This window comes from Rhinoraja longicauda, chromosome 37 (assembly GCF_053455715.1).
Source record: "Rhinoraja longicauda isolate Sanriku21f chromosome 37, sRhiLon1.1, whole genome shotgun sequence".
In the NCBI taxonomy this organism is placed as follows: domain Eukaryota; kingdom Metazoa; phylum Chordata; class Chondrichthyes; order Rajiformes; family Arhynchobatidae; genus Rhinoraja; species Rhinoraja longicauda.
The window spans coordinates 6062034-6086012 of NC_135989.1; the positions used below are offsets into that span (position 1 = coordinate 6062034).

The 23979-nt window shown below is 43.5% G+C and overlaps 1 protein-coding gene across 1 annotated transcript in view; it reads right to left on the minus strand.

Annotated features, from left to right (window-relative positions):
- The window catches only part of atp13a1 (ATPase 13A1), an 82990-nt gene that overhangs the window by 39050 nt on the left and 19961 nt on the right, over positions 1–23979 (minus strand). Inside the window, exons 4-11 of the mRNA XM_078429527.1 lie at positions 23375–23447; positions 20891–21046; positions 17712–17781; positions 16297–16403; positions 14841–14970; positions 13781–13836; positions 11879–12005; positions 8982–9119 (exon numbers count right to left, since the gene is read on the minus strand). Coding sequence (XP_078285653.1) covers positions 8982–9119; positions 11879–12005; positions 13781–13836; positions 14841–14970; positions 16297–16403; positions 17712–17781; positions 20891–21046; positions 23375–23447 — 857 coding nt within the window. The remainder of the gene's footprint in view (positions 1–8981; positions 9120–11878; positions 12006–13780; positions 13837–14840; positions 14971–16296; positions 16404–17711; positions 17782–20890; positions 21047–23374; positions 23448–23979) is intronic.

A 23979-nucleotide genomic window follows, 5' to 3' on the forward strand; every position in this document is an offset into this window, starting at 1 on the left:
GGAGAGGGAGATGAAAGATATGGAGGGGTAAGATGTGAAAACAACACCTGGGGGGGGGGGGGATATGTGAAATATGAATTTAGTTTCATTAAAACATCTGAAGAAGGGTCTCGACCCGAAACATTGCCCATTCCTTCTCTCCCGAGATGCTGCCTGACCTACTGAGTTACTCCAGCATTTTGGGCCAACCCTCATTAAAACAATGTTTTTTTTAATGGGCATGAAACCACATTCTGAATAATAAATAATCACCAAATGCCAAACTAAAAGGTCTACCATTTTCTTCCTCCCTCATTTGAAGAATGGTACAACATTTGCCTTCCTCCAATCTAGCCATGCCAGAATCTGGGAATTTTGGAAAATTACAAATTCATCTATTTTTATGACCTTAGGACACAACCAAAAAGGCTCCAGGAACAACAACCTTTGAAGAAGGGTTCCAACTCGAAATGTCACCCATCCTTTTTTCTCTCCAGAGATGTTGCCTGACCTTCTGAGTTACTCCAGCACTTTGTCAATCTTCCGTATAAACCAGCATCTGCAGTTCGTTTCTATATTTTGTAGGCTCCAGGGGCTTCTGGTACAAGTAGTTTACTTTCTTCACTAATCCTAATACCATCAAAGTACTCATTAGAGTCTAGGCTCACCCAATTTGTTGATGAATTATTCTAGTGAAGTCAGTTAATGGATATGTCTCAGCCATTCTCAATCCTAATGTTACCATTTGTAATGATCTGATTTCCATTTTAATTTTTCCTACCTGCCTTCAATTGATCTGCATTTCCTTTTACATACTTCTGAAATCCCTTTACAAAAACTCACTTGCTTATTTTATTCTCTTAGCCTCTCAATTCTTTATTCCTCTACCTATTCAAAAATCTGTCCTCATCCTCAGGTTTGCTCGTCTGTTTAGCCACCGTACAAATCGTTTAGCTTAATACTCTCCATAACGTCTTTAGTTGGAGAGATTTTGAACAACTAATTATGAATTTCTCAACAGAAGTTAGATTGGTTAAAAATGAAACATATCAAATTGATTTCCAATATTTATTTCTTGGCATATCTAATTTAATCAACAATCTTGGCCAACTTGTTCCTCATACTTTTATGACTTCAGTTTCTGTCCCAATGTGGCATGGTCAAGCAAGATAGCCCCAACTCAATGACCAACCTTCCCAAGGAGATCCCTTATTACTGAAGTAGGGTATGCCTGATAACCCCAAATTAATTTCTTGAACAGTGATGTGTTGCAGAGAGGACTGTTCATGGATATTAATTATATGGACTTTCAGAATGCATGCAAAAGTTTGCCAAGATAAAGCATGCAGTGGAAATAATGGATTCAGTTAGGAAAATAAATATGTGGAAAGGGACAGAAAAAAAATGGACCTGTGATAAACTAGCAGAACAAGGTTAACAGACAAAAAATGCTGGAGTAACTCAGCGGGACAGGCAGCATCTCCAGAGAGGGAATGCGTGAAGTTTTGGGTCGAAATCCTTATTCAGACTGACAGTCTGAAGGAAGGTCTCGACCCGAAACGCCACCCATTCCTTCTCTCCAGAGAAGCTGCCTGTCCCGTTACTTCAGCATTCGTGTCCATCTTCGGTTTAAACCAGCATCTGCAGTTCCTTCCTACACAAGAACAAGATAAATGCTGCCCCACAAGGATCATCAGCAGATAACTACCTAACCAACGGGCAAGAGGCCAAACAACAATGCTGTGAATGACAGTGGTCGGTAAGCCAGGTGAGACAAAGGTTCACCTGCACCTCCTCCAACCTCATCTATTGTATCCGCTGCTCTAGACGTCAACTTATTTACATTGGCGAAACCAAGCGCAGGCTCGGCGATCGCTTCGCTCAACACCTGCGCTCGGTCCGCATTGACCAAACTGATCTCCCGTTGGCCAAGCACTTCAACTCCCCCTCCCATTCCCAGTCTGACCTTTCTTTCATGGGCCTCCTCCAGTGCCATAGTGAGGCCCACCGGAAATTGGAGGAACAGCACCTCATATTTCACCTGGGCAGTTTGCAGCCCAGTGGCATGAACATCGACTTCTCCAACTTTAGATAGCTCCTCTGTCCCTCCCGTCCCCTCCTCCTTCCCAGATCTCCCTCTATCTTCCTGTCTCCACCTATATCCTTCCTTTGTCCCGCCCCCCTGACATCAGTCTGAAGAAGGGTCTCGACCCGAAACATCACCCATTCCTTCTCTCCCGAGATGCTGCCTGACCCGCTGAGTTACTCCGGCATTTTGTGAAGGAACTGTAGATGATGGTTTACACTAAAGGACACACAGTGCTGGAGTAACATGGATAGGTGACATTTCAGGTCGGAACCCTTCTTTAGACCCAACCCAAAACATCACCTATCCATGCTCTCCATAGATGCGACCTGACCCACTGAGGTACCCCAGCACTTTGTGTCCTTTTATGGAATGTAGATGGAAAGAAATACAGGCTCATTGATAAAATTAAGACGATGATGTATATATAACAGTATAACAGAGCTTTATTTGTCATTCGGTACCGAGGTACCGAACGAAACTACATAGCAGTCATAAAAAAAGAACACAAGACACATAACCCCAACACAAACGTCCATCACAGTGACTCCAAACACCCCCTCACTGTGAATCTGGGTCACATATAAATAAGATGTCATTAAATAGAAGAGGAATTTCAAAGGACTTGGTAACCCAAACCTGCTGCGAAATAGGTTGTAGAGTAGGTGCATTCTCTAATAACGTTACGAAACAGGATAGTTCTCATATTTCTTGAGTTCTTGTAACATAGGAGGCCATTCAGCCCAGTCTATGCAAGCTCTCCAGAGCATTACCAATCATCCCATTCTACCCCTCACTCCTCCATTTCACTAGTTTTATTATTATTGTCAAGTGTACTGAGGTACAGTGAAAAGCCTTTTTTGTTGCCTGCTATCCAGACAGCAAAAAGACTATACATTACAACAACTTATTCCCCCCTCAACTCTATCCCATTTCTCCTACCATCCACATTAGTGGTAGTCTGCACATCCTTGGGCCATGGAAGGAAATCGGAGTACCTGGGGTAAGCCCACATGGTCACAGGGAGAGCATGCAAACTCCACACAAAAATGGGGAAAATGCTTCAGATTGAGAGACAGTTTCTTCACAGCTGTTATCAAGCAACTGAACCATGTTACCAAAAACTAGAAAGCAGCCCCGAGTTACTATCTACCTCATTGAATACCCTCAGGCTATCTTTAATCAAACTTTACTGGTCTTTCTCTTGCACTAAACGCTATTCCCTTTTCAGGTATCAGTGCAATGGGTCAGCTTGATTGTAAGCATGCATAGTCTTTCTGCTGACTGCTTAGTGGGCAACAAAAAGCTTTTCATTGTACCTCAGTATACGTGAAAATAAACTAAATTAAACACTAAACAAAAAGCACCAGAGGTCAGGATCCAATTTTAGCCATGACCAAAGAATATCTAACCTATTTGGCCCATTCTTGCCTCTGACCAATTCTGAAGACCCACTACAAGAACCAAACATTAGTTTACCAGCTCTCACTCAAATAAAGTTCTGTGAAGAATAGATGGCTGCATGTATCTACAAGATGATTCTTGCAGAACATGCAATAGTCTATCCCCATGCCCCCTCCCACGAAAATAGTCTTTAATAGATCTTAAAATTGCAGTAGAAAATCAATCAAATCAATTACGTGGAAGTAGAATTTTATGCTTTTTTTTAAAAAGTCAAAATTATGAATTTAGGCTCAAACCGACCCCTGCCCAAACAAGGAATTCTGTTTATTAATAGCATCACATAAAAACATCAAAAGAAACATCAAGCAGGCCGACTCATTTATAGGTTCGGTTTATCACTAAGTAACAATTAACTGTTAAATAATGCAGGTGTATTATTTAACTGCAAGGCAAGGAACTCTAACCTTTTTGAAGAATTATATTTCACTGATACTGCACATAAACCCAATCTTAACTAAACACAGACACCACATGTGTACATCAGAGAAGTTGCTCATCTGATAGTCAAGACCTTGTGTCAAGTTTCAACTCAAGATTTATATCCACATGAAAAATATTAGTGAATAACAAGCAAGCATAACTCCCTATAATGTCTTAATCAAGGCCAGGGAACACTAACAATAGCGCTCCAGTGGGAACCTGTTTCTGGATCAGCACTAATTTTCCCATTTCTCCTGAATGTCTCATCTCTAAGCTGAATTGTGCAACAGTGCCACCTAATAGAGTGGAGAATTCCCCGTCAAACAGGCTTGGTGGAACAGCAACAGAGCACGAGAGACCTGGGCTCGATCCTGATTACAGGCGCTGTCTGTAGAGTCGGTACCTTCACCCAGTGACCTGCGTGGGTTTTCTCCGGGTTTCCTGCCACTCTCCAAAGACATACAGGTTTATAGGTTAATTGGCTTCGGTAAGAATAATAAATTATGCTGAGGTGTGTAAGATAGTGCTCGTGTACGGGGTGATCACTGGTCAACATGGTTTCGATGGGCCAATGGGTCCGATTCCGTGCTGTATTTCTTCAGTAAACTCTGGTCCAATGTAAAAAAAACAGTCACTTAGCTCCATTTCCTGTTATCCCCAGAGCCAGCGTGGGCACAGTGGGTGGAATTGTCCCTTAGAGCTGCGACCATTCTACAATTCTAATGAACGGCTGGCTCTTTGATCAGAGGCAACATCCCACAGTAAGATGAGCTGACCAACAATCTATTTAGGAGCACCAGCACCACTTCCTCTACACCCGCCAGGAAAAATATTCTTTCTACTCTATCCACGTCTCAATTTTACGGGTCTTTATAGACAATAGACAATAGGTGCAGGAGGAGGCCATTCGGCCCTTCGAGCCAGCACCGCCATTCAATGTGATCATGGCTGATCATTCTCAATCAGTACCCCGTTCCTGCCTTCTCCCCATACCCCCTGATCTCCTTCTTTTGTGTCCATCATCCCTGTTTCAAATGTTACATCACTGTCATCGCCCGTCCTGAAAAGGGCACAAGCTTCCGGCGACAATCAGTGGGAGCCATCACTTGTACAATAGATGGTGGCAGCAGAATTAGCTCAGGACACTTCCAGTAAAACAACAGGTTTCATTTTTATTGAAAAATGGCGCGCATATTGCGATTTTATTTGCAAGTCGTAACATTCACAAAGATCATTAAAATGGTAACCATACTCCGTTGTGTAGCAATAAATGGCATAAAAACACACGACCGACAAGAACAATTATTAAAAATGGAGAGAGGGGGAAATAGGAATGAATGTATGTACTACATTGGACTTTTGAACTTGATATTACGGAACTCGTTTTTATGCAGGAGTGTTGTAAGTCGGGCATTCGTAGCCCAGGGATGGCCTGTACCTTTATTAAGACACCCCACAGTGTTCTTTGCTCCTGTGAAACAAGCCCTGCCCATCCATTCTCCACTCATCAGTAAAGTCCTTCAACCCAGCCAACACGCTGGCTAATCTCCTCTGTATTCTCTGTCCCGACTTATAAAGACAAACATGCCACATGCCTCCTTCACCAGCCCAACTGCGCAGCTACTTGGAATATTTTGACTTTAACCCCAAAGTCCCCTCAGTTCGTCAACATTCCCTAAACTCCTACCATTTACTGTACATGTCCCACTCCATTTGACTTCTCAAAATGCACCACCTTACGCTTGTCAGCTTTAAATTCCATCTACCAATGGCCCACTCAACTTTCCTCCCAATCTATACCCTACGAGAGCCGGTCCCAATTTTCCTCGTTATCTACAACACTGCCAAATTTCATGTCATCCACAAACTTACCAATCTTGCCTCCCACATTCACATTCAAGTCATTAAGATGCATCACAAGCAAGGGTTTGATACCGGAGTGTGTGTGGAATACTTGCGCCTCCTTTATAGGAGTCCCTACACCAGTAGAACACTGCACCCTCAACAGTGTCAGTGAGCACACTTGCAAAGTTCCCATGTATACCCATGCCCCGGTATTGCCTGCTCCTACGTTGCATTCTATATACAGGTCCATCACCAATTTTCTAGCAACTGGCTGTATGGCATGTCCTTTAATCCATTCAAAATTACAAGAGCGCACATGAAATCCTCCTGAAAATGTAGGGCCCAGGCTGGGTGAGGCAGATGATCTCCACCTTATCAGGACATCCGCACCGATCGGCAGATCGAATGTGCCCACAGCGGCTGAGGCTCTGAACTCTGGCCCTGCCAGAGCCGGCACATCCGTTCCCATTGTCGACTTCTGAAGCCGACTTTGCAGCTCCTCATTCCGGTCCTATTGGACTCCAGAATGGACAATCCAGAAAGGCTCTGGAACCAATGATGCCGGAAAATCCGCGGTGGACATATTAAATTTAGTCTGGTGATACGGTAAAGTGCGTGGGTATATCTTACTGTGCTAAAGGTGCTCACTAAGTCAACGTTAGCCAGTATGTATCGCCTACTGTTGTCTCCCCTTTCTTGAACATTTATTCCTTTGCTCTTACTAACATTCCCAAGAGCATATGGCTGAGGGCCTGCAAAGTAAGTACAGGTGCTCCGCGGCTTACGATGCTTCGACTTGCGATATTTCGACTTTGCGATGGTGCAAACAGCAGCGACCCGTAGCTCGCTTCCGGCCACGTGATCGCGTGTATTCAATGCATTTCGACTTACAATATTTTCGGTTTCCGATGGGTTTCTCGGAACGGAATCCCATCGTAAGCTGAGGAGCACCTGTACATTCCACGCGGCACCAATTCAGTCTTCTCAATTCAGTCTGCCGTGCTGGCTCCAAGGGCCAAATGGCCTCCTCCTGCACCTATTTTTCCATGTTTCTATGTTTCATGCACCACTAGTTTCCAAAATGTTCCTTTAGTTGCACTTCATGTTCCCTTCATTCATATCCTACTTAATTAAGGCCAGGTAACTGATTACATACCAACAAAACAAACCCATAACTCACTTATGAAAGGGGACGCAGTGACTTTCCATATTTTTAGTCTGCTGCAATATGCCGAGCCAAATTTCTGACTTGGCTCTAAACATCCCAAATGTTTGTGGCATTGCCAGACTCAATATTACTTGCGTCCAATCAACAATATCACTAAGCAAAATACTACAAGGATGACATGTCATTTAAAAATTAATTTTCCTATCAATAACCATTGACAAAGGTCTTTATCGTTTCATGGCGCAAGTGAGGAAGATTCTATATTTAGGTATTAAGTGCATTACACTGTCACACTGACAATCTTGGTGCCTGCATTCAATTTACGGGATTGCCCCTGTTCCACAGGAAAAGCTCTGAAATGTCATGATTTAGATCTATTTGTCCTAGTGTGGCTGTGCCAGTAGACATCCCTATATCTCCCACCCTTTTACACTTCACCGCTATTTCTCCAAAGTAGCCGAGGGTTCTGTATCTATCATATTTCCTGGTCCAACATTCACTCCACCGGATTAAAAATAAATTGTGGAAGCAAAGAACTGGGGATGCTGGTTTATACCAATGATAGAGACAAAGTGCTGGAGTAACTCAGCGGGTCAGGCAGAATCTCTGGGGAAAAACGACGGGTGACGTTTCAGGTCAGGACCTTTCTGAAGGATCCAGACCTGAATTGTCACCCATCCTTTTTCTCCAGAGATGCTGCCTGACCTGCTGATTTACTCCAGCACTTTGGGTTTATCTTTGTTCATATCTTGAACCGTCTCCTCACGTTTAAGTGATATTAACTTTGTTATCTGGAGGATCGCTAAACAATAATCAATAAGCGCAAACATTTTACTTCTGTTTTTTCGCTAAAAGGTCACCCCACAATATTCGAGGCGATTCAGCTAATTAGATAACTTGAGCTTTATGTTAGATCCCAAGAAAAATACTCATCCATCAGCCTGCCACTACTCCCCATTAGCATGTGTAGAAAGGAACTGCAGATACTTGTATACACTGAAGAGGAACAAAGTGCTTGAGAAAATAACGGGTCAGGCAGCATCTCTCGAGAAAAAGGATAGATGACTGAAGAAACTTTCTTCAGTCTTCCAGTCTGAAGAATTCCAGACTTCAGAAGTCTGAAGAAGGGTTTTGATCCAAAACATCACCCATCATTTTACTCCACAGATGCCTTGACCCACTGAGTTACTCCAGCACTTTGTGTCTCTCTCCACGAGTATTATGTTCGAAGTCTATTATCTGTATTTTCCTGCTGTCAGATGCACTTCAGGACCTTGACCAAGTGGCTATGATTTAGCTTGTGTCTCAATGGTGATTGTTAGTTACATTCCTAATTTGAGGGAGGACATCCTTGCTATTGAGGCAGTGCAGCGTAGGTTCACGAGGTTAATCCCCAGGATGGCGGGACTGTCGTATGAGGAAAAACTGGGCTTGTATTCACTGGAATTTAGAAGGATGAGAGGGGATCTTATAGAAACGTATAAAATTATAAAAGGACTGGACAAGCTAGATGCTAGGGGCCACAGTCTAAGAATAAAAGGGAGGCCATTTAAAACTGAGATTAGAAAAAAACGTTTTCACCCAGAGAGTTGTGAATTTGTGGAATTCTCTGCCACAGAAGGCAGTAGAGGCCAATTCACTGGATGAATTTAAAAGAGAGTTAGATAGAGCTCTAGGGGCTAGCGGAATCAAGGTATATGGGGAGAAGGCAGGCACAGGTTACTGATTGTGGATGATCAGCCATGATCACAATGAATGGCGGTGCTGTCTCGAAGGGCCAAATGGCCTCCTCCTGCACCTATTTTCTATGTTTCTATTCCCACTGAGAAGGCTGCAGATTCAACTGCCATTCAAGAATGGTCGATTCCTGCTCCTGGGTATATATTTTCAATAATAATGACACTTCTTACAGCAAAAGCCCACTTTTCTCCCATTTAATAACTACCCTTGCAACTTCACCCTCCAATGATGACATAGTTTGAACTCTGATAGTGCCCTTCAGCTTCACAAAGTACTTACGGAGTTTAGCTAAGGCAATAAGTGAAGTGTTGACAGCCAGTGATAATTCAATAGGAAGCTCAGGTGGCACAACAGATGTTAGGATTAGCGTACACTCCAAAAACAGCTTGTAACGGTTTCTGTTTGGGTCCTTTGTACCTGTAAACAAAACAAGAAAAGGTCTTGTCAAGAAACAACTACAATAAACATAGCTCTTTGAAATGGCTAAAAAGTTGTCAATGGCTCCCAAGATCTGGATCTCAGACCATGATCGAGATACTGCTCTAAAGAGTCTTCAGGTAACACTAGTAAAGGTAATGTTGGATATTACTTAGGGAAGAAAATATTATGGACACACTAATGAATCTGATGGGAGAATGAACAAAATCAGAAAATATAACCCGGAAAATATAACACTGAATTCCGGTTATATTATCAGATTTTCTTCTTTCCTCCCATCAGGTTCAATGGTTGAGAATTAGTTGCTTTGGAGCAAATGCACCTTCAAGCTTACAAACATCTACATTTGAAACAGATTCTACAATGCACATTCGTTCCACACAGGGCTGTCTTTCATATTTTTAAACCAAGAAATTACTCTTCAGCATTACTGCTAACAATGACTGAGGGAGAGGACGTTGACTAATTAATTTCTGACTCTCAAAGTGCGTTAGCACGTGTTGAAACTGCACCATGCAGTAATTAGTATACTGAACCAGTACACTTGTCGCAAATTAATTAAAAAATAACACAGATGGATAGGTAGCCTGTAATGAGCGCACAGCGAGCAAAGTTCATGGAGATATGGGGAGGGGTAACAATACTAAAACTTTTATATACCCTTGCGTTAAAACTTTTCACTGACAATCATAACTACACCAACTAGACAGCTATAGTCAGATCGATTTATTCACAAAATGCTGGAGTAACTCAGCAGGTCAGGCAGCATCTCGGGAGAGAAGGAATGGGTGACGTTCCGGGTCGAGACCCTTCTTCAGACTGATGTCAGGGGGGCGGGACAAAGGAAGGATATAGGTGGAGACAGGAAGATAGAGGGAGATCTGGGAAGGAGGAGGGGAAGGGAGGGACAGAGGAGCTATCTAAAGTTGGAGAAGTCGACGTTCATACCACTGGGCTGCAAGCTGCCCAGGCGAAATATGAGGTGCTGTTCCTCCAATTTCCGGTGGGCCTCACTATGGCACTGGAGGAGGCCCATGACAGAAAGGTCAGACTGGGAGTGGGAGGGGGAGTTAAAGTGCTCGGCCACCGGGAGATCAGTTTTGTTAATGCGGACCGAGCGCAGGTGTTCAGCGAAGTGATCGCCGAGCCGAGCCTGTGCTTGGTTTCGCCGATGTAAATAAGTTGACATCTAGAGCAGTGGATGCAATAGATGAGGTTGGAGGAGGTGCAGGTGAACCTCTGTCTCACCTGAAAAGACTGTTTGGGATTCACAAAATGCTCTACAGCATGGAATGTGTAGGAAGGAAGGTCTGAAGAAGGGTCTCGACACCCATTCCTTCTCTCCGGAGATGTTGCCTGTCTCGCTGAGTTACTCCAGCATTTTTGTCTGTCTTCTATACAGCATGGAAGCAGGTCCTTTGACTCACCTTGCCCATGCCGATCAAGTTGGTATTTTGAGTTAGTCCCATTTACCAGCATTTGGCCAACAGTCCTCTAAATCCTTCCTATCTCTATAATCGGTCCAAATACTTTTGAAAGTCGTCAAAAGTTAATAGGTTAGGGTTTAAGTGAGTTCTTATCCATTTGAGCAAAAAAGGAGAAAGGTAATTGTAATTAAAATGCACGCGAAAGTACATTAGAAAATGACACTCGCGAATAGCCACAAAATGGAACACTTTCACAGTAAACTAATGGCTCGATAATATCTCCACTTATCACTAATAAGATCTCAAGGGAATAGTCGCTTGAAAACAAATAATTTATATTCAAAAGGAAATATTCTTTGAAGCACAACTGGCAGATCGCACATTTTGATACGAATCTGTGTACCAGCAAAAGGTTTTAAAAAAAACGTAGCCTTAAATATGTGCCCAGATTTTTTTGATTTGAGAGATAAGTAATAAGCATTCTTAATTTTAACTCATGTTGCGAGTATACATTTACATTTGAATCAACATAATTTTGTAGGACTAGTTCCAAGTAAAAAAGGCTCACGATACTTTTTCCTTATGGTAAAATGTTTTTTTTTTCCCCCAAGCAACTTTTCGCTATACTTCTTTTCTTCTCCAAGGGACTCTCCGGTGTAGTACATTTTCACAGTCCATTCTGACCCTCCCCTTCATTGGGTTTCACTGTCTAGAACATTCATTTACAATTACCATCAGAATGCAACATCCTAATACATAGAAAAAAGATGGCGCCAAAGTAACTCAGCGACTAGGCAGCATCTCTGGAGAACATGGATTGGCGATGTTTTGGGTCGGGACCCTTCTTCAGACTGATATGGGGGGGGGGGGGGGGGGATAGAAAGAAAGTTAGAATAGACGAGGGGCAGGACAAACGTTGGCAGGTGATGCAGGTTTTGATAGGCAGATAGTTGGACAGAGGCCAGAGATGAAAAAAGGTGTGTGACAAAAGGACTGAACAGTTGCAAATTCTGAAGCCAGAGGAAGGAATGAAGGGGGAAAGGAACAATAGTGCAAGCCCAAGTGAGGAGGGTTATTAGAGGAGAAATGTGGAGAATTTGATGTTCATACCATTGGGTTGCAAGCTACGGAGATAGCACATTCCTCCCCTTCTTCTCATCAATCCTTATCCCAAAAAGGGAAGCTATGCTCCCTAGTCCCACCCAAAAGGACAAGCCATATCAAATATAGAAACTTGAACCTTGATTAGGTTATTTTCCTCAAGGCACGAGTGTTAAAACAAACTGCCACTTGAGAATCTGTTCAACTTACCTTCTATCCAAACGTATACAGCTGCAGCAATAGCAAAGATGAGAAGGAAAAGTATGAAGATAAATGTCTCCAGATTATTGGCAGTAACCCGTTTGACTCCAAATAAGACTGTCCGCAGCAGTTTGCCCTGGTAGTTCCAAAGAAAACAAATTTAAATTCAAATTTAATTTCTTGCACTTTCTTCCAGCTTGCAATGGTAATACAACTGCATCCCATTTTCTGGTTTGTTCTTGGTCATTATAACATAATTATGCAATTAAAAGAACTGGCATTCTAATAAATCCACACAAGGAAAGTGACAAGCAAAAAAGAGAATTAGAAAAGACTAATTGCATGAAAAAGATTCAGGCCAAGGCAAAAAATGCAACGCCATTCTGGCTTTGGCCCTTCTATCTACATAATGTCTTATACTAAAGGGCCTGTCCCACTTAGGCGATTTTAAGGCGACTGCCGGCAACTAGGCTGTCGCCGACAGTTCGGCGGGGTGTCGCGGGCATGATCGTGAGGAGTCTTCCAAGAATCATAGTGGATCTCAGCGCGCCGCTGAGAAATCATCCCGAGTGAAATTTCTCAGCGACAGCTGGCCAGGTATCGTAGCTTATTGCGGGCGCTGTCCCCTGCTTTGCTAGATTCTCTTAGATGCATTTACAAGCACATAATATTAAATTAAGTAAAGTCATTTCAAGATACCATTAAATACTTGTGTTTAACCAATTTATTTACTGTCAGGACATTTGACAGGTAGATTGGAGGCGACAGTTTGACGGTCAGGTAAGCGTGGGGATTTTCACAATGTTTATGGCCATCAGCGATCACATTTAAAGTGGGCTCCCAACCCAGATATGCAACCCAGAAACCAGATATGCATCTCCCATACATTTTCAAAGAATGCAACACTTTTCACAAAAATGAAACTTTTAAAATTAAATTTCTTAATACTGCCATTAGTAAACTGGAAGTCAATCCAGTTTATGCCTTGTTACCGTGAAGCTTGGTTTTTAAGTAACCCATACAAGATGTTATAGTTCAAAACTCTCAAGTACTTACCGACTTGTCAGTGATTTCAGCGAAAATGAGGACACTGAAGAGAAGGATTGACAGCGTGGGAATTTCGCGATGTTTCCGAAGACGGTGTAATCTCGACCTGACTCGGCATTGTCGTGGTCATTGTCGTCGGGTAAAAGGAAATTTTGGCGATCTGCTACGACTTTGACAGTCACCGGCAAAATCGCCTCAGTGGGACAGGCCCGTAACAAGATTTCCCAAGTACACATTGGGACTGGGGTGGGAAGGCAAGGGACCCTTTCTTACACCAGAACTGTTTACATCATGACCTAGTACGGCAATTGCAATGTATCGAATGCAAGGGGCTGTCGAGAGTGGTGGACTCATTCTGGTCTGCCACAGTCCCATGCGTTTTAATTCCATCTTCCAGCACTCACCCCACGGTCTTTCAGTTAGACAGTTCAAGTGACTATCTTGATAATTCAGACCACTTCCACCAGTCTCTCCAATAGTGCATTCCAAGTGCTCACTTGGAAAAGAAAGGCCCACCAGATCCCACTAAATCTATTACTCCTTATCCCAAAAGATTCGTAATCTCTAATACCAGCAAACTCCAATGTCCTTCCACCTAATTTAATCCCTACCTTAAAAATAGGCCATGTGCCAGGCAGATTTGTATTTGCTCTCGATTGGGAATAATTCAAGACTCCTGATCACAATTCTCAGGGGTAGAGACACCAGTGGTCACATTAATCCAGGATTAACCATTTCAACATCAGTGAAACGGAGGTCTGACTCATTAATTGCCAATCATGATCCTGAATAATAACACGCAGCTTATCTCGACACTGATAGTGTTTAAACAGATTTCGTTTCACTGATGTTCAATCTACTCACCTGAGATGTGTTAAAACCAGTCCTCAGTACGTAGGCAGCACACCCATTATCCACAGCTGAGGAAGTAATTATAATGAGATGGACACTAGTATATAGCCAAAAATAAAATGCCATTTTCTAAGAGAGCATAAGCTAGTTTAAACATTTAAAGAATCAGAAAGAAACAAAAAATTGAGACAAAATGGCACATACAATGTTATGGCTCTTCAGGTACATTAAGTTGTCTAAACTTTAAAACTGTATCATACTGGCTCACATACAGCTATTGCAGATTAATAAATTCTGCAAGCACTAAATATCTTGTATGTGGATACATTTTCATAGATTTTACAAATTTGTATCAACGTGCAAGAGCAGATTAGATTTCCATATTAAAAGATGGAAAAACTCCACGGCAGACATTTTGTGAAAATGGACAATAGTCTGAACTCTATTGCCACCCTACAGGCATAGAATTTATGACAATACACAATAGTAGGCCATTCAGCCCTTCGAGCCAGCACCGCCATTTAATGCAAGAAAATAACTGCAAATGCTGGTACAAATCGAGTAACTCAGCAGGTCAGGCAGCATCTCAGGAGAGAAGGAATGGGTGACGTTTCGGGTCGAGACCCTTCTTCAGACATTCAATGTGATCATGGCAGATTTGAAGCAAAGTATGGTGACACAAATAACATCAATAGGGGTACGTCAGAATTTTGGAAAACTAGATCATTAAGCTGAAGGCAAAAGTGAAGAGAAAGTGATATTTGGAATAAGAATAGAAAACTTGGGAAAGTTATAAGGAACATTTAAACATTTAATTTAGTTCATTGAATGAGATAAACTGGGTGCTGAGTGCTGAACAGAGTGCTGAATTTTAACCATCACTTCCACTAGCACGCTCTCTTTGGTTGTGCATGGTGCTATTATAAAGTACATAAATAATAGAATGCGTGGAAGATAACATACATGACTTAAAATTAATTTCCCACCATGTTAGTGCAATGAAAATATATCAACATCATGACAATATCAGGAAAAAAAATTCCAGTTGCAAATTTTATTTTTCTATACTTACGTTTGAGTCCCGCACTAGATTTTTGGGGTGGAGTATGTTGAACGACTTTGGTCCCACCGAATATTACATGCAGCTTTGAATCTGCTTGCAAGTCCAGTGTGTGACTTGGGGGAATGTCCTCCACCGGTTCCTGTGACAATCACCACAGTGAAAATATTATTTTTTCCCCAATTCTTCCATTAATTTGTCAAAATATTTCTAATAAGAAACCGAAGATTCAACGTTCACTACAACAAATTGTTTGGGCAAGTTCTGGTGATCAGTCTTGGTCACCACCTGAACTCGTCATCTGTGTAAGGAAAACCAGCATCTCACTGACAGCGGACTTTTAACATGCACTAGGAAAGTTCCTGTCTTTGAACAGACATTAAACGTATGGAGACTATGGAGAAATGGGCAGCAGGACTGTGGAACTGCCCTGCTGATAACTGCCAGACCCGGTGAACGGAACACAAATTCTCCTTGCCATTCAAAAACTGCTATGACCAATGACTGCATCAAACCTGTTCCCACCACTTGCTCCATGAACAAAAAGAACATAGCTCCCACAAATTTTAGAAGATAAGAAACTGCAATAGACAATAGGTGCAGGAGGAGGCCATTCGGCCCTTCGAGCCAGCACCGCCATTCAATGTGATCATGGCTGATCATTCTCAATCAGTACCCCGTTCCTGCCTTCTCCCCATACCCCCTGACTCCGCTATCCTTAAGAGCTCTATCCAGCTCTCTCCTGAATGCATTCAGAGAATTGGCCTCCACTGCCTTCTGAGGCAGAGAATTCCACAGATTCACAACTCTCTGACTGAAAAGGTTTTTCCTCATCTCCGTTCTAAATGGCCTACCCCTTATTCTTAAACTGTGGCCCCTTGTTCTGGACTCCCCCAATGGGAACATCTTTCCTGCAAATGCTGGAATCTCGAGTAAAGAACAAACTGCTGGAGGAACTCAGAGGATCAGACAGCATCTTTGAAGGGAATGAACAGATAATGTTTATTTGTCCGAATGGAGTCTGTCCATTGCTGCCAGATGTTTTATTACTCTGGAAATAAAAAGTGCAATGGACAATCTGGTAACACGTACACTTTTCCCCCTTATGTAATAAAAATGGTTTTAAAATTGCCTAATTGCCTAATATACCTGCTAAACTCCAAAGACGTACAGGTATGTAGGTTAATTGGCTGGGTAAATGTAGAAAATGTCCCTAGTGGGTGTAGGATAGTGTTAGTGTGCGGGGATCGCTGGGCGGCAACCGACTTGGAGGGCCGAAAAGGCCTGTTTCCGGCTGTGTATATATATATGATATGATAAACAGTTTCATTCAGCCAAGAAAATGACAAATTTTCATGGGTAAATATCAATTCCCATGTGCATAAATGTTCCAAGTTAAGGCGTCCATTTCTAATCTTAAGGTTGTTCAAATTGTCACCCTTTGTAATGTTGGCACCTTACACCGTACCTTCATCTGTGGAACCGATTCTCCTGTTAGCATAGCTTCATCTACAATACATCGCCCTCTGAGCAACAGAACATCACTAGGGACCAGGTTCTCATGAGGTGACCGACCTAATCAGAAATAAAGCAAACAACTTTACCTAGAGGGATAATGGCATGCAACAGACGATAGATTAGAAAAAGCTTGCAGTGCCTTTCACAAATTCAGAACAATCCAAAGCCCACAATTAATTACATTTTCTGAAAATACGATTGATGTTGCACAGCAGTGGATATAAACATGGTACCGATTTGCACTCATTGAGGTCCAACAACTGCAATGTAATCACAGGTAGACACAAAATGCTGGAGGAACTCAGCGGAACAGGCAGCATCTCTGGAGAGAAGGAATGGGTGACGGAATGGGCAACTGCAATGTAATACTGAGTTAAGTATTGGGATAATTGACTCCCCAACCGAATTGATGCCCCAACAGGCAGTGGTGCAGCGGTGGAGTTGCTGCCTTATAGCACCAGAGACCCGGGTTTGTTCCTGGCTACGGATGTTATCTGTATGGAGTTTGTACGTTTTCCCAGTGACCTGCATGGGTTTTCTCCAAGCTCTTCGGTTTTCTCCCACACTCCAAAGATGTACAGGTTTGTAGGTTAATTGGCCTCGTATAAATGCAAATTGTCCCTGGTGTGCGGGGATCGCTGGTTGGTGCGTAATCGGTGGGCCGAAGGGCCCATTTCCGCGCTGTGTCTCTAAACGGAACAAATATCACAACTGTTTTTTGTGATTTTGGTTGGGGAGTCAATATCGTCCCAGGCCAAAGGAAGCTCACTGCTGCACTGAAGCAAAGCATCCTGCGGATTGGAAATTATTTGACAATGCAGCAAATCAATCCCAAACTCCTGAAATGTAATTGGGCACAAGAAATCTTATAGAGACGCAAGAAATTATAAAAGGACTGGACAGGCTAGATGCAGGAAAAATGTTCCCAATGTTGGGGGAGTCCAGAACCAGGGGCCACTGTCTAAGAATAAAGGGGAGGCCATTTAAAACTGAGGTGAGAAAAAACTTTTTCACCCAGAGAGTTGTGAATTCGTGGAATTCTCTGCCACAGAAGGCAGTGGAGGCCAATTCACTGGATGAATTTAAAAGAGTTAGATAGAGCTCTAGGGGCTAGTGGAATCAAGGGATATGGGGAGAAGGCAGGCACGGGTTGCTGATTGTGGATGATCAGCCATGATCACAATGAATGGCGGTGCTGGCTCAAAGGGCCAAATGGCCTCCTCCTGCACCTATTTTCTATGTTTGTATGTTTCTATTAACAGAATTTGTTTAATGTAGAGGGTTTGTATAGAGGAAATGCTCCCCATGGGAGCTCAAACGATGCTCAAACATTTCCATCTTCATAACAAACGATTAAGTATTTACCTATTGAAACAATGTCACCGGGAATAAGTTCCTCACTTGAGATTTGCCTCCATTTCCTATTCCTGTAGACCTGGAGAAAATAAGCAAAAGAAAACGCAAAGGGGACAAACTAATCAATACAACAGATCCTTCAGACTGTCAACTATAGAGCAAATAAACGATAAGACACTAATTTCACTGTTGAAACATCGGACACTAATACAGGGCACCTGCAGTAAGATGGGCACATCATAACATAAATCTTGATATATTTGATGCGTTAAAGCTTTATAAATTCACAGATACGAGTGTTGTAAATGCATTGAAGGAAATGGGTAGCTTAGGGCTCTATTAAAACCTAGATAACCAAGAAACAAGGTAAAGGATCAATAATTCAACTGGCGTGCTGTTCTATGATCAAAACAGCGCTGCAGAAACTCAGCAGGTAGGGAGGGCCACATTTGGGGAGGGAATGGACAGGCAAAATTTCGGGTCATGACCATTGATTTTTTGGATGAGAGGAGATCTTATCGAAACGTACAAGATTATTAAGGGGTTGGACACGTTAGAGGCAGGAAACATGTTCCCAATGTTGGGGGAGTCCAGAACCAGGGGCCACAGTTTAAGAATAAGGGGTAGGCCATTTAGAACGGAGATGAGGAAAAACCTTTTCAGTCAGAGAGTTGTGAATCTGTGGAATTCTCTGCCACAGAATGCAGTGGAGGTCAATTCTCTGAATGCATTCAAGAGAGAGCTAGATAGAGCTCTTAAGGATAGCGGAGTCAGGGGGTATGGGGAGAAGGCAGGAACGGGGTACTGATTGAGAGTGATCAGCCATGATCGCATTGAATGGCGGTGCTGGCTCGAAGGGCTGAATGGCCTACTCCTGCACCTATTGTCTATTGTCTATTGTCTATTGAATGGCGGTGCTGGCTCGTAGGACCGAATGGCCTCCTCCTGCACCTATTGTCTATTTCAAATCTTCAAGACTACAAATGATCCTTTGAGGAAGTATTTGTTCACGCCCACTGCCGATTAGGAATGGCTAACATGCAGCTTGCATTTGCATGGCATGGATGAGAGGATATTAGTGTTTTCCACTCAGAACGTATAAATATAAAACTTTAGCAGGGCCACTTTTGGAGTATTGTAAGCAGTTCTGGTGGCCGCACTACAGGAACGATGAGGCAGCTTTGGAGAAGATGTTGAAGAGGATCATCAGAATGCTGCCTGGATTAGAGTGTAATAAGAGATTGGTCAAACTTGAATTGTTTCATCAGTTTTCACAGTGAGGGGAGGACCCAATAGAAATATATAAAGGTATTGGAGGCATAGATAGGGTAGATGGAGCATGGTAGAAGTGTCAAAGACTAGAGGGTATAAGGTGAGAGGGGAATTGAAGCAAGTGTTTTTTAAATATACACAGCCTTCCACATAATACTTAGGGAGTTGGAGTAAGCAGATACAATAGCACAAACGTCTAAAGAGCCATTTACACAGGCACATGAACAGACGAAGTGGAGGGATACAGACCATGTTTGGGCAGATGAGATTAGTTTAGTTTGGCACCATGGTCAGTACAGCCATTGCAGGCCAAAGGGCCTTTTCTAGTACCGTACTGTTCTATATTCTATTGCAAAGGAAGATTTTGTTTCTGCATCTCACCTTTTCTGTACCTAAAGATTTTGGTGGGGTGGAGTGAGCCAAACTATGCCACTCGTGCTGTTGTCTTATGGTGATACTAGTATTGTGATCATAAAATGGCACAGTATAGAATGCCAGGCATCCAAGAGTGACGACAAGTCCATCTTGATTTCCCAGCACGCTTGGTTCCACCTTTCTGGATTATCAGTTTTGCCGGACCAGAGGTCACAGCCTCTGGGGGGGGGGGGGGGGGGCCGAGATACCGGCCCGTAAAGTTGGCGATGGGAACGGATCTACTGGCTCAGGGCAGGCTGGTGTTCCAGAACCTCAGCCGCAGGTAGCAGATTCAACCTGCCCATCGACGCGGAAGTCCCGATGAGGTTGAGAACGGCTGTGCTGCCCTAGCAGCTGCAGCATACCTGCAGTCCGTCTGTCTTAGTGTTTTTATGTTGTTTTTTTGTCTTGATTGTACTGTAAATGTGATGTAGCTTTTTGGGGATTGTGTACTATGGGGGGGGGGGGGGGGGGGGGTGGCGGTAACTGTAAATGTAATGTTGTCTCTTCCGAACGGAGACGCGACCTTTGTTTCTTTTTTTTTAGAGTTACAGCGCGGAAACAGGCCCTTTGGCCCATCGAGTCCGGGCCGCCCAGCGATCCCAGCACATTAACACTATCCTACACACACAAGGGACAATTTTTACATTTACCCAGTCAATGGGTGGTGTCTCCGTTCCCGCTGCGGCCTACCAACGGCCAAACACCTGGAGCTGGCGGCCTCCACCTGGGACTCGCCTGTGGAGGCTCCGGCTGAGTGGACGTCGGAAGCTCGCAGCCCCTGCCCTGGGTGGGGCCCGACATCGGGAGCTCCGGCAGCGGCAGCATCTTCACTCGCCTCGAGTTGCGGGGCTTGGGTCGGCCCGCCGCGGACTTTTCACCGTCCGGCGTGGCCTGGAATAGGCCGCGGGATTTTCTCTGCCCGGTGGGGGCTTCAATGTCGGGAGCCCCGACGTGCAGCGGTAGCGGTGGCGTGTTCGCCCGCCCCGGAACGCGGGGCTTGGGTCGGCCCGCTGCAGACCTTTCACCGTCCGGCGCGGCCTGGAATGTGGCAACTTCAACAGCCTGACCGCGGGAGAAGACGGCAGGAGAAGAGAAAAGACATTCTGGCCTTCCATCACAGTGAGGAGGTGGCTGGAGGAGACTCACTGAGATGGATGTTTCTTTTTGTTTGATTGGGTGTGTTATTGCTTATTTTTATTGCTCTTGTTGTTGGACTGTGGGTAATCTTTCATTTCATTGCACATTTATGTGTATGTGACCAATAAACTTGACTTGACTTGGTTGCCTCACCCGGCCTAGAAGCCACATTTTCAGGAGGACTTCCGGACCACCAGTTGCCATATAAATCAGTGATGGTCCTGAACTAAAATGAAGTACACGACCACTCTCACAAATAAGCTGACCTCTGCAAGAACCATAACAAAAAGAGGAACAGGTGGCACCATCTCTGGCGTTTTCCAGGTTGAGTGTCGAACCACCTTGCTTATATAATCTCCTACCTGGATCATGTAAGGCTTGTTTCCCATTTTCCGGATCTCCGACATGTTCCTCATTTGTTGCTGCACCAAGGAGGCTTCGAAGGCTACCAGCATGAACAGGGTAAAGACACTGTAATACCAGTATTCGTCCAAGCACCACAGACCCACGCAGAACACCTGCAAAAAACACAGGCTTAGAATACACCCATCACTGTATCAAGACTTTGAGTGCTATCCAGTCAAATTAAATCATACTCTACACGAGGGCAGTCTAGCCAAACACAAGCACAACAGGTAGCACAAAGAGAAAATTAGCAGAGTGCAAAATATATTGTTACAGCATTATAGTTAGAGGATATCACAAAAAGCTGGAGTAACTCAGCGGGTCAGGCAGCATCTCAGGAGAGAAGGAATGGGTGACGTTTCAGGTCGAGACCCTTCTTCAGACTCAGTTAGAGGAAATGCAGATAAAAAAGTGCAAGGTCTGCATTGAGGTTGGTTGGGAGATCAGGACTACATCCCAGCTTACAGGAGCATCGTTCAATACACTGATAACAGCGGGGAAGAAACTGCCTTGGGCAGGGTTGTTGCCAAACCAAGCTGCGAGGCATTCTGTGGTATGATTTCAACAGTGCATTAGTAAAAGATGGTAAGAGCCATTGGGAGTCGACTCGTTCCTTAAGTCTTCTGAGGAAGTTGGAACGATGGTGTGGTTTTTGGCCGTAGCTAAGGGAGACTTAATTACCCAAACCCTCGAGTCTATTGCTGAGTTTTGCCAGGATTAATTTTAATGAGTGGAAAGCATGCTAATCTCCAAGTGAGACGGGAAGTGTCTGAACTCATCACCAGTCCTTGCACGGTACCACAGGATGGTCTGCAGACATCACCAGACTAGGCACAGCAATGTGTCATGCCCACACACATCACCAGATCCGCCACAGCAACAAACCCAGCTCGGTACCACAGGACTGCAATAAACCCTGGACTATAGCAGAACTACCTCGAGTAATGGCTGAATAGCAGTTAGGCTCTAAATAACCTTTATGGCAGAAGTTATTTTTATATATTTACTTCACAAACAAAATTCCAGTTTATTTCTACAAGAGATAAACTGCTGCCAGCTCGAGGGAGGAACACTGGACTCCTCCCAAGAACTTGGACAGGTCATCTTTTCATGCTTTCTGCTAATTGTGATAAACTCCTTGGTGCAGACAAGCAGGAACCATCAAGACTTGGAATCAACCCTTTCCTCCGGTTGGAATCCCTCCTGCTAAAAAACCTGTTTAAACTGCTTCCAGCTTTCACTCAGGTCCGAGTATATATCTTCTATGCCTGGCTTTAGCCAGAATATTTCTTTTTCATGTATAACCCCAGTCAGCAAGTAACTATCTGTGCACCTCCATTACCAAGTCTCCTGCATTATAAATAACACATTAGAATCTAACCTGATCTGACTGACTTACACTAAAACTCAAACAGTACCGATAACTGGATAATATAGTGATGGCTGCTGTAAATGTGACATGAGAAACTGCTAACTTTTAGTCCATCTCGTGTTATACCTCTTGCACCATGCAAGGCGAGTAGATGCTATCTGATCTAGAGCCAATGTCCTTGCAGCCATAACTTTCACTTGGAAAAAACAAATGTTAATCTGACAAGGTATATGTAATATTTAGAGACAAATTAAGTATTGTAGGACTGGGAGAGAGCGAGAGGGCTAGAATAAATAACTATTCAGATGGCAGCGATCAAAGACAAAGCAGTCTAGGTTCAATGGTTCTTTATGGCGGTCACAGTGGCGCAGGGGTAGAGTTGCTGCCTTACAGCAAATGCAGCGCCGGAGACCCGGGTTCAATCCCGACCACGGGCGCCATCTGTACGGAGTTTGTACGTTCTCCCCGTGACCTGCGTAGGTTTTCTCCGAGATCTTCGGTTTCCTCCCACACTCCAAAGACGTACAGGTATGTAGGTTAATTGACTGGGTAAATGTAAAAATTGTTCCTAGTGTGTGTAAGTTAGTGTTAATGTGCGGGGATCGCTGGGTGGCGCGGACTCGGTGGGCCGAAGGGCCTGTCTCCGCGCTGTATCTCTAAATATAAAGAGAAAGAGGCAGGGGCTGGCTGTGTAACCTCTCTAGCCTGCTCAGCCATTCAATATTACGGCTGATCCTGCAGTAAGGAAGCCAAATGCAATGTTAACATTCATTGTGAGTGGACTAGAACATAAAGGCAAGGATGCAATGGTGAGGCTTCATAAGGCATGGTCAGACAATGAGGATTTGTTTTCTTGGTGCAAGTAATAATAATGTAGAATTCAGTGGTTGAAAGGGAGATAAAGGAATATTCAAATCATTGCTCTCCACGGTGATTATGACAGATCAGAGGAAGATTATAAGACTACATCAGGGAGAGATATGATCATGCTATCTTCAAAACATACTGCATATCTACCAAGTTCAAAGCAAAAAGTACTAAAATTGCTTTAGTTATCGAAGACACCTACCTGAAAAACAAAGAAAGGAGCAATGGCCCTCTCTTTGAAGAGTTGCATGAATTCAGGAACTACCATTTCAGCCCTGAAAAATAAACACATCAGAATTGAGGCTCTGATAACATTCTGGATCATATTTTGATTATTGTGAGTTACCGAATAGTGAAAGGACTGGAGAGAGTGGATGTGGAGGGGGTGATTTTATTAGTGAGAGAGTCTAGGACCAGAGGGCAGAGAAGCAGAATAAAAAGGATATGTCTTTCGAAAGGATATGAGGAGGAATTTCTGTAGTCGGATTGCGGTGAATCTGTGGAATTCATTGCCACAGACGGCAGTGGAGGCCAAGTCATTGGGTATTTTTTAAGCTGCAGTGAGAATCTATGCTATTAGCTAATATAAAATGGATGCTTATTTTCAGTAGAAAGCAGTAAGATGGATGCTTGTGGTAGAAATGTTATCATTGGGAATGATTATCAGCAGAATGACAGATTCCTAATTAGCACAGGTGTCAGGGGTTATGGGGAGAAGGTAGGAGAATGGGGTTGAGAGGGAAAGATAGATCAGTCATGATTGAATGGAGACTTGATGGGCCGAATGGCCTAATTCTGCTTATGAAC